Genomic DNA, 17,314 nt, shown 5'->3' on the forward strand with positions numbered 1-17,314 from the left:
CTACCTCCACTGTGATGATGCAAAGCTGGTTGAAAATCTGCAAAGTATGCCTTTAATAAAATGTGAATGGTTATATGAAATTCGCCCCTGTATACTTGTCATGAATATTGAAATTAGCTATGGAGACCAAAATCATTTTTGTACCAGGCTGTGAACATGTTTATTTCTGCTGTAAAGTTGGTCATTTTAACATGGGGGTCTATGGGGACTGACTTGCTTCTGGAGCCAGCCTCAAGTCACCATTCAAGGAACTGCTTTTGGCACCTTTGGCACTTCATTATTCACCCCCCAAAAGGTTGCAAATTGTCCCACAATCAAATGACAAAATTTTAAAAACTTAACCTGGAGTTAAAAACCGATGACCTCATTTGGACTTAAGTCTCTTGACTCGAAAATAATTGATGCCTTCCCCAAAACCCCAAGATGAAAAAGTATGTAATCTAAAAAGTGTGCCAGGAATCAATTCATCAATCCATTCACCTTTAACACACAGTACAGAGGTATAAAACTCAACACACGATGTAAAAACCAGGAACCCCGTCTGTTTAAACAGCTGTGAGATCTGGTTTGTAAGTGTCATGTACTTCTAAATTGTTGAGTTGTTCTCATTCAGGACATGCAGCAAGCACAGAGCCTCAGTACTGACTAGATTAAAGTGATTTTGCGGTGGACTCTGCCCACAAAAATGCTCTGCTTGGCTGAAAATCTTTATCTTATCCCCCCTCCCCAATACACTCACACACTCACACACACACACACTTCATTAAAACCCATATCTCTCCTGCCAGAACAGAGGAACAGAGACTTTGACTGGTCTGTATACATATCAGCACCCACCGAATGGGTTGAGACATCTGATCCAAAGGGCGCCCGGACAGTTACTGAACTCAGCTTATGTTGATCTTGAAAAGATTTCAAGAGGTCAGGATCAGCAGAGCTAACATTTACATTGCCATACAATGAAAAAAAATTGAAGAAAAGAAAAACTAATCACACCACTATCTGTGATGAATGAAAGCAGCTCTCATGTGACTCAAGTGAAGATCAAATTTCACATCAAACTAAAGCCTTTAAAATGTGTGTCTCTGAAATCTTTAAAGAAAACTATTAGTCAGAGGGGGGACCAAGTCAGGATAAGTAGGTCTCAGGTCTTTGCACTCAACTCCTGAGTCAGATCCCAAGTCAAGGCCAACAAGTCCAAGTCCTACACAAGTCATAATGCACTCTTCATCACATGTAATGCCATTTTAATAACAACAGAGTAAAAAAATAAAGTTAAAAACATCATGAATGCTTTTAAAAATTAATATTTATTTGCTAAGACATGTTTGTTTAAACAAGTGTGACTTGTGACACCACAACAGACTGAAGCTTTTGTATTACTGTGAACTTCTACTGGAAGAATGTCCATAACTTTCCCTTCCCTTCTCAAGTGTGTATATTTTGCTTTGTGCCACAGAAAGATATTTAGCCCATCCGCTCATATGAGAAAAATATTTATAATTTTTAAATAAATCCCTACTTTGTCTTTGTAGCATTTTAGTCAAAGACCTGTTGCTTTGCTGTCTCTCAGATGTTCATCAAAAAAGTGATAAAAGAACAGGACTATGAATGGTCACCCGATCTGGACCAATGTTCACGCGGCTGCGGTCACCTAATACAAATAAAGCCACTTGATAACACTTGTTTGATTCAGCGTCTGTTGACCAGAGCCGGCGGAAAAGGTAAAAATACACTTTGTCACTTCTTTGCACATATTTGCTGTGAAGTGAATGAACACATTTGATTTGAAATCAGGGGATTTTATCTGACATTGTGCTGATTTTATTGCTGAAGAGAGACTGAACTGATAAAATAACGTGCTGAGAATACAGTAGTTGTGACATCTAACATGAAGTGCAGTTGGGTTGACTTGACAGACAACTTCAGCCTTATAAAAATAATATCATGACATATAAGCTGCTGACGGTTGTGTTTCTCATGGCAGATGCATGTGAAAGAGCTTGTTTTCGGTCTCATCTTACTAATGCAAGGTATGGCTTTAAAAAGTATCTTCCTTCATCTTCAGTCTCACTTTCTTTAATTCTGAGCTTGTCACATCTTTGCTCTTTCTCACTGACAAACATCTGTGCAGCATGTGGCCCACTTTTGGCCCAGACAGCAGCCCCAAAACAACCCGACTCTCCAGGATTACTGCAGAGGCTGGCGGAGAAAGCCAGGTATCATTATAAAAATCATCGTCGTTAATGCAAGGCACGCTGGGCCAGTTTTCAGCGCTGTCAACATATTTTGTTTGTGTGCACATCGATGTGTTTGTGTGTGCATGTAATGTGTACCTTGTTACCCATCTGTGTGCTTGTGTGTCTCACAGGGAAGCCAAAGCTACGGTCCAGGGCTGGGGGGAACCAGTGCTGGGCTATATTGATGCTTACTATGAAGACCACATCCATCCAGTGACCGACAGCTACGTTAAATGGGCCTCTGATGTCAAAAGCTCTGTGTGGGAGAAGATCCAGACAACCATTGACAACTACAGGCAACTGAGAGCAACTAATCCAACTGATCAACCCTCTCAAAGCTAAAGAAGAGCTGAAAATCAATAAATATTCTTACGATTTGATATTGAAGTGATCATGTCTTAAGGTTTCATTGGACTCTGCTGGTTTATCAAATAAAGACAGAATCTGTAATAAACCTCTGAAGTAGATGTCTCTGTATGTGCCTGGCTTGTCCTGCAAGAAAAGCAAAGAGTGGGAGGTAGAGACCATAAGAGATGATATTCAAAGGTAGCAATGAGATACAAATGTGTGATTAGGAGGTAATTCATCAACATTTTGTACATGATATGATTCCTATTCAACAGTTACAAATAAAATCTGCAGTTTCTTAGTATTAACATGCACATTTCCTGTAGGTGGCATTTCCCTGGAAATATATTCAGTGAGTTACATTCAGTTCTGCCAATGAACAAATAAATCCTACTATTTTCAGTGGCCGCTGCTGTTAAGTGCTAGGGGTTCCAAGTGCATCACCATATGAATACAGATATAGATAAGCTTAAATTTGAGTAACACAGTCATATTTCAACAAACAATATTCAAAGTGAACATCATGTACACTGGCATTTATTTAGGGGAACGCGTGTGTGTGTCACTGCATGTGCACACATATGTGTGTGTAGGTGTGTGAATGCTCATCAGATGACGTTTGTTTGCAGTCCCCCCCTATATCAACCTGTCCAGATGTGAGCTCTGAGTTACAGACAACTCACTTGCAGAGAAGATTGTCACATCTTGGATCTGTACATCCAACACAGCAGCAGGTAATCACTCTTGTCACTGCAGCAGCCTTTGCAGCATCTCTATTTTAAAAAGATTTAGGTATTGCATTTAGTGTTTGCAGTTTTATCAACTTGTTTATCGTCTCCTGAGGTTAAAATGTCAAATGCAGAAAAGAATATTGATTCACCAAACGGAGAGATCAATTTTAAGTTCTTTTCTTTTTCTCTTTTGTTACAGACATGAATGCAAAATACGCCTTGGCGCTGATCCTCGCTCTGCAGGGTAGGCAAAGTACCAATGCAACCTGAGCTGTTATATTGTATGGATTTTGTTCTCAACTAAAGCTTAATTATGATGAACATGTCTTTATTGCATTCACATTTGTTGCACTTATTCAATGGACACTGTTGCATGGCTGGCTCCTTCTCTGATTTATCTGTGACTAGCATGCAAGATAAAGACTGATTTTTTCAAGAAAACACTGAATACTGGTCAGAGAAATCTGAGATTTGATACAATCACCAATAGTGAGAAACCAAGATATGCCAAGCAGCTTGTCTTTGGTTCTTTGATGATTCCTCCAAAGCAGGAATTTACATGGTTAGCTTTTTCAAATTAATGTCTCTTGGTGCTCTTTTGACTTATTCTCATCTGGTTTATATTTTCACAACACTGGCTCTATCCTAACAATCCCACCATTCTGATTTCATTCCAGTCTCTGTGAGCCTGTGTGAAATTCCCGCACCATCGCAGGAGCTTGTTCAGAAGTACGATGAATTGAAAGCTACGTTTTACAAGAGGCTGCTGAATCTCTGCAACAAGCTGCAGGACGCTGCTGCTCCTATGGTGGAGAATGTCGGAGACGGTGAGCAGGGACAGGCTGTTAAGGATTGCATTGAGGAACTGCTGGCTAAGCCTGAGCTCCAAGCCTTCGTCAAGGTTCTCACGTGAGTGTTCACTGAGAAATATCCCTCTGGTGAAGATCTTTTATCATTGACCCTGAAACTGACAGAAAACTTTTCTCAGCTGCTAATGTTAAGAAGTGTGTCCAGGTCAACTGCTAATTTGCTGTGAAATGACATTTTCTATTGAAAATAGGACCTGCACATAAAACATAGGGATTCTCCAGGTACAAGCTACGTGACGAGTCTTTTTATTTGGATGATTTCTTTAAATAATCTGTCTTTACTCATTTGTGCAGTGGCCTGGGCCAGGAGGCAGGTCCTCTGGTGGACAAGGCCCGTACTTCAGTGCTGGGTGCGTACGAATATTACCTGCGTCCCTACATCGGCACCAGCCTGAACGACAGCATTGATACCGCCAAGGTCTACCTGGACCAACTCCTGCCTGCTGAGTAAAGAAGACCGACTGGAGGAAGCCATCTGTCAGCAGCCTGTAGTAGATGATAGATATAGATCATAGAAACAAACACCAGTTTAGGCTGAGAAGAGCAGTGCACAATGCAAAAACCATCCTTTGCCTCTTTTCAAATCAATATCTTTGCCAAAACATGCAACTTTAAAAGCAGGGCAAACAACACCTATGCAGTTTGTGCATGTACAGTATTTTGTGTTTGACACACTAACCAAAGTCTCTGTGTGATTGTGTATGTATACGGTTGAATGTGTTCATTAAAAACGAACTGGAAACTATTTGAACTGTGTTTCTTCATCGAGTGATTCATGTTGAGAAAAAAAAGTAATCCTAGTTTTTGACCTTTACAAACACATTTGCATTCTAAGTAAAACACAACGCCTAAATACTTTGATTTAAATATGCAATTTGCAATAAGTCTTAAAATGTGTATATGTGATGTGTATTAATGAAATGTATATATTTTAGAATAAATATAACTTTTCTGATGCATAATGGGAGGCTGCAGTCATGTCAGGGACACACACACACACACGCACCTTTGACACACTTCTGTAGCACAGTACAGATCTTTAAAACAAAACACACAAATTAAAAACAAGAAAAAATCTTGGCCCCATCTGTTTAGACAGCTGTGAGATCAGGTTTGTAAGTGTGATTGTAGTTATTCAGTTATAAACTCTAACATCTGAGTGGTTCCCATACGGAACTTACATTAAGTACAGAGCCAAAGAGATGACAAGATTAAATTGATTGAACACACACACCCACCCACCCACACACACTTCATTAAAACCCATATCTCTCCTGCCAGAACAGAGGAACAGAGACTTTGACTGGCCTGTATACATATCAGCACCCACCTAATGGATTGAGACATCTGATCCAAAGGGCACCCGGACCGTTACTGAACTCAGCTTATGTTGATCTTGAAAAGATTTGAGGATCAGCAGAGCTAACATTTACATTGCCATAAGAAATGCAAAAGAAAAACTAATCACACAACTATCTGTGATGAATGAAAGCAGCTCTCAAGATCAAATTTCACATCAAGCTATTGCCTATGACATCTTCTTTAAATAAAACTATGAGTGTTTCCTATTTGTGAGAATATCAAGACTAAGAGACACTTAGAGAGTGAATAAATCCCTACTTTGTCTTTGTAGCATTTTAGTCAAAGACCTGTTGCTTCGCTGTCTCTCAGATGTTCATCAAAAAAGTGATAAAAGAACAGGACTATGAATGGTCACCCGATCTGGACCAATGTTCACACGGCTGCGGTCACCTAATACAAATAAAGCCACTGTTGACCAGAGCCTTTGCACATATTTGCTGTGAAGTGAATGAACACATTTGGTTTGAAATCAGGGGATTTTATCTGACATTGTGTTGATTTTATTGCTGAAGAGAGACTGAACTGATAAAATAACGTGCTGAGAATACAGTGGTTGTGACATCTAACATGGAGTGCAGTTGGGTTGACTTGACAGACAACTTCAGCCTTATAGAAATAATATCATGACATATAAGCTGCTGACGGTTGTGTTTCTCATGGCAGATGCATGTGAAAGAGCTTGTTTTTAGTCTCATCTTACTAATGCAAGGTATGGCTTTAAAAAGTATCTTCCTTCATCTTCAGTCTCACTTTCTTTAATTCTGAGCTTGTCACATCTTTGCTCTTTCTCACTGACAAACATCTGTGCAGCATGTGGCCCACTTTTAGCCCAGACAGCAGCCCCAAAACAACCCGACTCTCCAGGATTACTGCAGAGGCTGGCGGAGAAAGCCAGGTATCACTATCACAATCATCGTCGTTAATGCGAGGTACGCTGGGCCTCTCTATGAATGATTGCCAGTTTTCAGAACTGTCAACATATTTTGTTTGTGTGCACATCGATGTGTTTGTGTGTGCATGTTATGTGTACCTTGTTTCTCATCTGTGTGCTTGTGTGCCTCACAGGGAAGCCAAAGCTACGGTCCAGGGCTGGGGGGAACCAGTGCTGGGCTATTTTGATGCTTACTTTGAAGACCACATCCAACCAGTGACCGGCAGCTATGTTGAATGGGCCTCTGATGTCAAAAGCTCTGTGCGGGAGAAGATTCAGACAACCATTGACAACTACAGGCAACTGAAAGGGACTAATTCAACTGATCAACCCTCTCAAAGCTAAAGAAGAGCTGAAAATAAATAAATATTCTTACCACATGACATATCTGCAATTCTCACCACTTGATGCTGAAGTGATCATGTCTTAAGGTTTCATAGGGCTCTGCTGGTTATATCAAATACAGAGAGAATCTATAATAAATCTCTGTAGTGCCATCTATATATAAAAATGGTGCTTCAACCCAACCCTTCTGAAACATACTGATTTCTGACATTCTATAAGGGATCAAATCAGATTGTTCCAAATGATTTTAATGACTTTAAAGGCTTTTCTACAAGGTCAAACTGTGTCATAAGCATTTGGCCTCAGAGAGAAATACACAGCAGAATGATCCCAATTGGAGAAAGTTATTGCTCCATTGGATCAGCTATAGAGAAACATGTGGCTTGCTGGTCGACAAAAAGCTCAACTACAACCCTCTAAGCACTCAAAGGGCATTAAGAGCCATTCTTAGGTCTAACCAGAAATATTATGAATAGGGAGATAAAGCACACAGGGTCTTGGCTTGGCAGCTGTCAGCAGAAAAGCAGAGGAGAACACAAGAACCATAAAGTCTCTTCGGACAGATGAGGACAGAATAACATCCAGTCTTGAGGAAATTACCTTTTTTATTTATCCTATTCTCTTCTTTACACTCATCTCATCACTGACTAACACCTCAGAGGTGGATACATTTTTTTTCCCTTGTAGAATTGCCTATCTTTGCAGACAAGGATTGTGATAATCTAGATTTACCTTTTATGGCTACAGAAATAAATATTATGGGATCCTCTCTACAATCAAATAAATTCCCCCGGTAATGACGGCTTGCCCTTTGAATTTTATAAGTAATATAAAGACCCGTGAACTCAAAGCCTGCCTGAAACATTTTCCACATCTCTTATTACTGTTATTCATGAAAAAAAAAAAAAAATAGGGATAGCGTGTAGTTTATCACACCTCAGGGTAGGAAAGGTGACAAAGTTTGGCCGATTTAAAATTCCATAGCCCTGACCTAACCTCATCCAAATTACATCACCACTGTTAACACAACAAAAACAAAGAACAGTTCTGACTCTTCAAATGTTCATCTATGTTTCATAGCAATGTGCTGGAACGGCCATATCTTTTTTAAGTCCTCACTGGATTCAAATTCGGCACCCCATGTATCAAACTTAGCTCCAAGCCAAGATCAGCTGGCTTGGGGCTCAACACATGTTTTCCCTTTTTGGAGGCAGCAGGCAAGGTTGCCCGTTAAGCCCTCTTCTCTTTGCTGTAGCCATGGAACACGTAAAAAAAAGAAAGCCATAGTACAAATAAAATAAGTTTCTTTGCAGACAATATTTGTTTGTTCCTTACCGACCCACCGGGCTCTCTTAAGAGACTACTGACATTGTTGGTTTGATAAAGCTCATTTCAGGACATTAGATCAACGTGGACCAGAGCAAAATTCTCAACCTAAATGTCAACAACCTAAAGAATCTCTATAAATTGAACTATCCCATCTTAATTCAAAATGTGGAAGCAGACCTGAACAGATGGATAGACTTACCTTTAATGTTAACTGGGGAGTTGTATCAAAATGGATGTTTTACCAGGATGATTTATGTATTTAAGTCTTTGCCTATACCTATACCTGGGTCCTTTTTAAAAACCTAGATAAGAAAATGTAAAATAGGTGAGAAAATGTATTTGGAGCAACAAGACTCCAAGGATTAGATAAACTAATATGGGATGACAGCCTTGGAAGCCTTCATCTTTCAAACTTCACAGTGTATTAATGGGCATCACAAAATTGTTTCCTCTTTGTTTGAACTTCATCCGGTCCTCTCTTGGACTCAAATAAAATTAAACTTGGTGAAACCTTTGCATGTAATATTATATACAAATTGAATTCTGAAAATATCTCAGTTAAAACAAAGAATCTCCTCACAATACATTTCTCAAACTGGTGTGGGATCTGTAAATTCTTCGGCCAACAAACAGACTGGTTGCCTTAAACACCCTTATGGTAAAACAAGCCTTTTTTTTTTACCAGGGGTTTTTGATAACAAAATATTTAAATCTGCCATGAAAGGAAATAACTCATTCAAAAAACTGCTAAAGGTGACTCTGTCATTCAAGCAGTTAAAAGATACCTACCAACTTTCTAATAAGCCTTTCTTTACCTTCCTGAGACCCGAACTTTTGTTTGGTATGAATTTTTTAATTTTCCTAGCTATTTGGGATCAGTAGGACCTGATAAGTATAAAAAAAATCAACATTGTCAATAATAATTAAGTCACAATGTCCCCAAACGAATACTTTATAATTAATAGTGTCTTATCTTGTTACTGTTGGTAAGATTGGTTAAATGTGTTGCCACATCAAACTATAAACATTATTAATCATAAGTAAACAAGTTTTGACCATAAAATGTGATCAGGTTTGGACCTTGTCTGCTTTTGTGTCGGGATCGGCTGCAGACTGACTTGGCAGAGATGGCTGCCATCTTGGTTTCACATGGATTAGTGTATTCTGCTCTTACAACCACTAGATGGCACAAAAAGTGACCATGAATGAGGACAACAGGTCTAAGTTAAGTAGAATGATGTATAAGGTCGAGTAAACCCAAAATGTGATGTCCTCATATGAGGACACAGGGTCTCATATACTAACGGATACTATACAGACTCTCTCAGTCAGCGATTTATTGACCCAGGCCTGATGTAGACACATGACTGTCACTGTGATAGTATCTCTTGTGGGTACCCACCTATGTAATGTCTCCCATGTATGTTTTGTTATGTCTTATTTTGTTTTATTTATTTGACCTTGTTGACATTGTTGACAATGTGACTTTGTAATAGCTTGTTTGCAATCACGTGACTATTAGCCCACGATGCACAAAATTCAGATGGAGGGCAGGAAGTGATCAATCCATGTACTGTGTGAATTGGACATAGAGGTGAGTGAATAAATGAAACTGTTGGATGCACCTGCTGGCAGCAGGTCGTATCAGAAAATTGAGACTTATTTTGGATGTGATCCATACAAAACAAAAACAAGTTGTTTTTCTCATGACTTGAGTGATTTGCCCGGTGTGGAAAGGATCGTCGTCACAAATAACCTCATACTCCAGACCTCCTAGTGTTACTAACAATACACAGAGAACCGATGAAAGCGTACAAGACTCTAGAGGACTATGACTTTTTCGTGTGCAGTTGTGTCCATGACTGGAATGAGTGCTGTCTTGTTTTTGGCCGAAGGAGTAAGTATCTTAGGTATATCTCTGTTTTATATTTCCACTCTGTACATGAATGCGCTGCTGTCAGGCTAACATTACTAACATTAGCGGAGCTGAGCTACTACTTTCTAGAGCATGGTCTCATTTCAAAGTCATCGAAATCCGGCACTTGGGTTTTGACTTGCGGAATCAGATACTGACGAAAAAAGCCGTCCTTTAACGTTGGCGTGATATGCGGCCCGATGGCCGGTTATAGTTTGAAGGCGCTTGTTGGCATCAGGGGGAAACGCAGCGGCACAAGAACCAAAGTTCTTGGGTGAAAGTCCGAGTAGGGCAGGTTGGAAGGGTGGTCCATGGGTCCAACAAACACCAACCTTCACCCAGGAGAGAGGTGTTTGCATCCCGTAAGATTATAAAGCCAAACCCTGTTCTTTTTTCCTAAACCTATCCACATGCTTTTGTTGCCTAAACCCAACCATGTGTGTTGAAAACATCAATTCAGTGTTGAACCATTTATTTTGAAAGAGACTGTATGTAAACTTTACATTTCCTGTAAAAACAGAGGTGTATTTTGAAAGAACTTGCCACGGTGTCCTAGAACGTCAACACCCAACACACCCAGGGTATCTTGCACGTCGTATGTGGCTGTGGAAAGTCCATGACCAAAACGTTAATATGTGACAAGGTCCGAGTGAGAATATGTTGCTTTGTACCTACTAGGTCAACTGTTCCCAAAGGTCTGTTGAAACAGCGTTAAAAATCTGGGTCGTAGCTAAAAGAAGTTGAGAAGTTGTCACAGCACACTGTAAAAGCATACAACTCGGGCGTGATTAATACAGCATTATAACATTTCCATTTGAAATTAGTTGACTCCACTCCTCCAGACTGAAGATGGAGATTTTTGATCCACGCCTGTCGCTGTTTCTCAATTACTTTTTTTCACATTTTTTTCCATTTTACATCCTACTATTTTTGGCACTCTAAGTGACCTTCGTTTTAACCAAATTTGACCAACTGGAGCAGTGGTTAAGCACTAATCACTGGCATATGTGCAGTGCTGGTAGTCTTTGACTTCAGTTGCCTGCCCGCCATCTGGACAGCACACAGATGTATGACATCATATGCAAAGAAGCTATAAACAGAATCAGCATGACGCCGTGCTAACATCAATCAATCCCAGGTAGAGAAAAGGCAGTTGAATTTATTTGTGGAGCTATGTAAAATCAGCAGTCTTGTTGATTTATGTTGTTATTTTCAGCTGTTACTGTTTCAAAGTATATAGTTCAACACTGTGATCCAACCTGTCTGACTCTTCTGCTGTGCTTATTTTATGTACTTGCTTTGCTGTCTTCTTTGATAAATCTGCTGGCACGGAAGCACTACAGGGCCACAACAAAAACTGTCTCTTGTAGTTGTGTATTCTTATTCTGTTGCTTAAATTTGAAAATAAGTTTGGCCAGTGTGTTCCGCCTCTCCGCATGGGGTATTAACCTTCATTAAATCATGACTGGTCAATACTACTCAGACTACAACTGGAAACCAGAAAACTTTTCATCCCAAAAAAAAAAGATGGAACAAATACAGTTAACACGGAAGACAAAGTAAAACCTTTAAATCATTATAAAATTGGTCATTTATCACTCAGCTTGGAGGCTGTCTCAGGGTATAAGCATAAAAGGTGAAGGTAGAAATCCCAGCACGCATTGCTCTGGGTACAGTACAATGTGTCTAGACATGACCCAACTGATTGGCCTACTAACCCTTTGACTCTGATCTATCTCTGAACAGACGTCATACAGTGATTCTGACTTAAGGTCAAAGAAATGTCAATTAGCACAATTTAATCTACTCAAAAATATCTTTCACTGCCAAAGATAATATCTTTTAAAAGTTTTCTGCCATGTTAAGCGTGATGTTTATGACATACATGCACTGTGACATTTTGCCAACACAACACTTACGCAGTATTATCAGGAGGGCTCCAAGTGCATCGCCATATGAATACAGATAAACTTGAATATGAGGAACATTGCATAACCACTTAGTCATATTTCAACATACATTATTTAAAGTGAATATCATGTACACTGGACTTTGTTCAGGTGTGTGTGTGTGTGTGTGATAGTGCATGTGCACACATATGTGTGTGTAGGTGTGTGTATGCTCATCAGATGACGTTTGTTTGCAGTCCCCCCCTATATCATCCGGTCCAGATGTGAGCTCTGAGTTACAGACAACTCGCTTGCAGAGAAGACTGTCACATCTTGGATCTGTACATCCAGCACAGCAGCAGGTAATCACTCTTGTCACTGCAGCAGCCTTCGCAGCATCTCTATTTTAAAAAGATTTAGGTATTGCATTTTTGCATTCAGTGTTTGCAGATTTACCAACTTGTTTATCGTCTCCTGAGGTTAAAATGTCAAATGCAGAAAAGAATATTGATTCACCAAACGGAGAGATCAATTTTAAGTTCTTTTCTTTTTCTCTTTTGTTTCAGACATGAATGCAAAATACGCCTTGGCGCTGATCCTCGCTCTGCAGGGTAGGCAAAGCAACCTATGGATTTTGTTCTCAACTAAAGCTTAATTATGATGTTAGTATGTGAACAAATAGAAAACTTACAAAACACAGAGAGCCATTTGAAGCAAGCAACAAGAAATGTAAATGCTTTTCATTTCTTGTCATTCCTTGTTGTAAAAAAGATCAGATTGAACATGTCTTTATTGCTTTCACATTTGTTGCACTTATTCAATGGACACTGGTGCATGGCTGGCTCCTTCTCTGATTTATCTGTGACTAGCATGCAAGATAAAGACTGATTTTTTCAAGAAAACACTGAATACTGGTCAGAGAAATCTGAGATTTGATACAATCACCAATAGTGAGAAACCAAGATATGCCAAGCAGCTTGTCTTTGGTTCTTTGATGATTCCTCCAAAGCAGGAATTTACATGGTTAGCTTTTTCAAATTAATGTCTCTTGGTGCTCTTTTGACTTATTCTCATCTGGTTTATATTTTCACAACACTGGCTCTATCCTAACAATCCCACCATTCTGATTTCATTCCAGTCTCTGTGAGCCTGTGTGACATTCCCGCACCATCGCAGGAGCTTGTTCAGAAGTACGATGAATTGAAAGCTACGTTTTACAAGAGGCTGCTGACTGCTTACGGCAAGCTGCAGGCCGCTGCTGCTCCTATGGTGGAGAAAGTCGGAGACAGTGCGCAGGGACAGACTGCTAAGGATTACATTGAGGAACTGCAGACTAAGCCTGAGCTCCAAGCCTTCGTCAAGGTTGCCACGTGAGTGTTCACTGAGAAATATCCCTCTGGTGAAGATCTTTTATCATTGACCCTGAAACTGACAGAAAACTTTTCTCAGCTGCTAATGTTAAGAAGTGTGTCCAGGTCAACTGCTAATTTGCTGTGAAATGACATTTTCTATTGAAAATAGGACCTGCACATAAAACATAGGGATTCTCCAGGTACAAGCTACGTGACGAGTCTTTTTATTTGGATGATTTCTTTAAATAATCTGTCTTTACTCATTTGTGCAGTGGCCTGGGCCAGGAGGCAGGTCCTCTGGTGGACAAGGCCCGTACTTCAGTGCTGGGTGCGTACGAATATTACCTGCGTCCCTACGTCGGCAACTTCCTGAGCGACAGCATTGATACCGCCAAGGTCTACCTGGACAAATTCATGCCCACTGAGTAAAGAAGACCAACTGGAGGAAGCCATCTGTCAGCAGCCTGTAGTAGATGATAGATCATAGAAACAAACACCAGTTTAGGCTGAGAAGAGCAGTGCACAATGCAAAAACCATCCTTTGCCTCTTTTCAAATCAATATCTTTGCCAAAACATGCAACTTTAAAAGCAGGGCAAACAACACCTATGCAGTTTGTGCATGTACAGTATTTTGTGTTTGACACACTAACCAAAGTCTCTGTGTGATTGTGTATGTATATGTGAGAGTGTGTTCAATAAAAAATGAACTGGAAACTATTTGAACTGTGCTTCTTCATCGAGTGATTCAAGGTCTACCTCCACAGTTGGTATCATAAAGCTTCATTCTGTGGTACAAGTTGTCCCATCGTATTACTTTATGAGCAGAACAAAAGCCCTTCTGGACCCTTCTAATCACTGTGTTATATCATCATAGCTATACATTGTAAGTAGTCTAAAAAGATTACGGTGATATTTAGCTCATAAGATCAGCTGCTCCCTTGATACAGCTGGAGCTGAAAGCTTTACACTACTGAACACAGACACCACTGATAAAACATTAAGGTGTCTCATATTTTCAACAAGTACATTTGTCATCTTTCTCTCAAGAGAATCTTTTAAATCTCAGGTTCACTTTGGGCCCAGTAAGACAAGCACTGACCCCAGAACAGTGAATGCCAACAACCTGTTTATTCATATGCTAAAATTATCAGCAGTGTTGGATGTAAGAGTAATCTGTAACAGTTGTCTGTAACACAGTAATGTAGTAACTATTATGTAATTAACTAATTTACGACAGAAATGTGTTAATCAATCACGTTTGATACTTGCATAACGTAAATCCTTCAATTAACTGCATAACGGGCAGGAGGAGAAGGATCATCAAATGTGCTCACAACAGGGTGCAGACTTGTGCTGATTCAGAGGTTGTTAAACTGGTTGTTTGACAACGGATTTGAGGATCTCTTCCTCATGAGATGCTTTAGTGAGTAACACGTCAAATAAGATGGACTGGTCTACCATAAAGCCATGGTTTCACGAGTGAGGGACTTAAGAGTGTTTCTTTCCTTTTCAGTCTTTTCTGTCTGCCTTAGAAAGGCCATACATATTATTATCCTATACTACTGTAGAAATGATTATGGGCGCAACTTCCAGTGAGACAGCGGAAGTAGCAGTTAGTCCCATAGACTGTCTGTGGTTAATCCCAGTGGCTACTCTTGGTGGCTAACCATCAGCACTGGTTCTTTTCGAAAGTAATTTGCCTTCACTTTAGCAAATACTGATTTATTTTTGAACAAATATTTAACTGATGTTCACTTAGCTAAAATGTCTTTGCGGAGCTCTGGTACCTGTTGCACTGTCGGTGTCTGTAACAGCTAACAGCCAGTCTGAGCTAAATTTTTGTCTTCAGCAACTGTGTGTTGAACATGTAACCAGAACAAAAAGGGATTGCTCCTGCTGCCAGTGGTACCATTGAGTTTCACGAGACATGGCGGAAAAGTATTACATCAGAATTTGCAGAAGAGAATGACACCTAGACTGACAGGTCCGTCACTCAAAGTTAGTACATGATATCCCGGTCTTTCCCCGTCTGACTTCATTCTCAACCTACATTAGAAAATTGCTCGTTATAAAATAAACTCAGCAACATACCTTGAAATATGTATTTAGTCATCAGTGCTGAGAATGTGTTACAATTGAGCAGGTATATGTACACAGAAAATGAATTACAAGAACAAGACACAGCTGGAGTAGGAGGACATGGGCATCAAGGGTGAAGCAAACAAGACTGATACAGAACAGGTGTGAAGGGAAGACTCTGGGAACAGGGAGGGACTAATGAGACAGGTGGGACAGAAAACAGGTGGGGAAACATACAAAGACAGGAAGTAAAACCAGACATGACACATGAGGAGAGAATCTACAAAATAAAACAGGAAGCAAATTAAGCATGAATAAATGCAATGTATATGCAGAAATCCCGAGGTTAATTTCAATACCTTTTTAAGAATTTTTTATGACCTTCCAAAAAAACCTGAAGACCTCATCGCCACTTCAAGCTGTTGTTAGCAGCAACACATCTTTAACTTACTAAAAAGTTGTAGTTTGAAGCTAAATCTATGGAGCACAAACATACAACAGAACTCAGATAAGATGAGATGGATTTTTTATTGTCTTTTGCTCCTCTATTTGGCGCCTGGACGTGTGCTGTCGTGTGATGTCGCACAGGTATGCACACGGCCCCGACTGGCAGTCCGAGTGCGCCTACCTACACATCGTTGTTTGTAATAGTCGTGAGGAGGAAAATAAATTATACATTCATGGATACTTTGTGTCAAAGCTTGAATGCCAAGAAAATTTAATACTTCATAAAATTGCGATTAAGACTTTTTAATACTTTTTAAAGGGCCTTCATTTTCCGACATTTGATTTATGAACTTTTAATACGTTCAAAGACCCCATGGACACCCTGAAATAACATGAAACAAGGAACACAAACAGAAACCTCCACAGCAAAGTCCATAGGATAAGATCATGACATCAACATTGATAATTTGCGATGTCATGACAGTGCATCTTAAACTTGATTGTTGTTAGTAGTGTAACGAATCACAAGCAATTAGGTAAAGTAATGCATTGCTCTATCTATAAGTAATAAGTAATGTGTAATATGTTACTTTCTCTGAGTAGCGACCACAACACTCTTAATATGTCTTATGAATCAAAGTACAAATCCACACAGATTATTCCTTCATAAGCATTAAGTTGAAGTGAAGGTGCTGAAGAAGACTCCTCAGTGTTGTTACGATGATCTCAACGAATCGCAACTGACTGAAGCAATTCTTTTATTTAGTTTTAATAGACATTCCCAGTTGGACAAACCTGCTGGCATACTGTGTGAGAGCAGCAGGATGTGCTCATTCTTCACTTCTACCTCATTTCAGACATTCTGGTAAAAAAAAAAAAAATTATAGATAAATATACAAATATCTCCACTAGGTAATTACAGAGTTGAATTCATGAGGACATAGAAAATCACATTCATTGCCTCTGTGAGCAATGACACTTCAGTTATGCTGCTTAATGTTGTCTGCAGCAGAGGCGAGTCATCACAGCACTGTATCAGCTGGATTTAATCAAAACACCAAGCCCTCTGACATCCTGAATCCCACTGCCGCCCGCAGCTGTACTCAAACTGACCGGAATTCTCAGGTCACGAGCAGCAAGACATGTGAGGCTGGATCACATGTTTACTTAGGACTTGATCAACATGTAGCCATTACAGAGAAAATGACAAAAACATGAAATCCAAACTGAGACAACTCTTAAGAAATCAAAAAAGAGTCAAGAATCAAAGTTCTTGTAAACTATTGCAAAAGCCTGTTGTTGTTCTCTGTGATTTTGACAGTTTGACAAACACAGCTAACAAAAACAAACATGTGACCGTTGCTCACCAAATCGTGTACAAGTGTTCTGCCACTGCAAACAAAAAAGCATGTGTACTTATTAATGAGAACCAAAATATTTGCCGACCTCAAGGCCAGAAAGGACAAAACAAATGCA

General features: G+C 39.7%; 2 protein-coding genes across 9 annotated transcripts; both read left to right on the forward strand.

Annotated features, from left to right (window-relative positions):
• Positions 1-1,609: 1,609 nt before the first annotated feature.
• On the forward strand, positions 1,610-6,864 carry apoc4 (apolipoprotein C-IV). Of its 3 annotated transcripts, XM_049583267.1 has the most exons (5): positions 1,610-1,724; positions 1,988-2,033; positions 2,135-2,219; positions 2,372-2,536; positions 6,781-6,864. In XM_049583267.1, the coding sequence occupies exons 2-5, from the start codon at positions 1,988-1,990 to the stop codon at positions 6,824-6,826; spliced, it is 342 nt and encodes a 113-aa protein (XP_049439224.1). In that variant the 5' UTR covers positions 1,610-1,724; the 3' UTR covers positions 6,827-6,864. The 3 variants fall into 3 exon arrangements, with proteins under 3 accessions (XP_049439224.1, XP_049439223.1, XP_049439225.1); XM_049583266.1 differs by lacking the exon at positions 6,781-6,864 and having other exon boundaries at positions 2,372-2,694; XM_049583268.1 differs by lacking the exons at positions 1,610-1,724; positions 1,988-2,033; positions 2,135-2,219; positions 2,372-2,536 and adding exons at positions 6,175-6,259; positions 6,361-6,445 and having other exon boundaries at positions 6,616-6,864.
• apoa2 (apolipoprotein A-II) lies at positions 3,187-14,029 on the forward strand. Of its 6 annotated transcripts, none has more exons than XM_049583261.1 (4): positions 3,187-3,322; positions 3,519-3,563; positions 3,997-4,228; positions 4,483-4,933. In XM_049583261.1, exons 2-4 carry the CDS (start codon positions 3,521-3,523, stop codon positions 4,637-4,639), a joined length of 432 nt encoding a protein of 143 aa, XP_049439218.1. In that variant the 5' UTR covers positions 3,187-3,322; positions 3,519-3,520; the 3' UTR covers positions 4,640-4,933. The 6 variants fall into 6 exon arrangements, with proteins under 6 accessions (XP_049439218.1, XP_049439217.1, XP_049439221.1 ...); XM_049583260.1 differs by lacking the exons at positions 3,519-3,563; positions 3,997-4,228; positions 4,483-4,933 and adding exons at positions 12,526-12,570; positions 13,098-13,329; positions 13,584-14,029 and having other exon boundaries at positions 3,189-3,322; XM_049583264.1 differs by having other exon boundaries at positions 3,195-3,380.
• Positions 14,030-17,314: the final 3,285 nt, after the last annotated feature.

Source organism: Epinephelus fuscoguttatus, linkage group LG8 (assembly GCF_011397635.1).
Source record: "Epinephelus fuscoguttatus linkage group LG8, E.fuscoguttatus.final_Chr_v1".
In the NCBI taxonomy this organism is placed as follows: Eukaryota; Metazoa; Chordata; class Actinopteri; order Perciformes; family Serranidae; genus Epinephelus; species Epinephelus fuscoguttatus.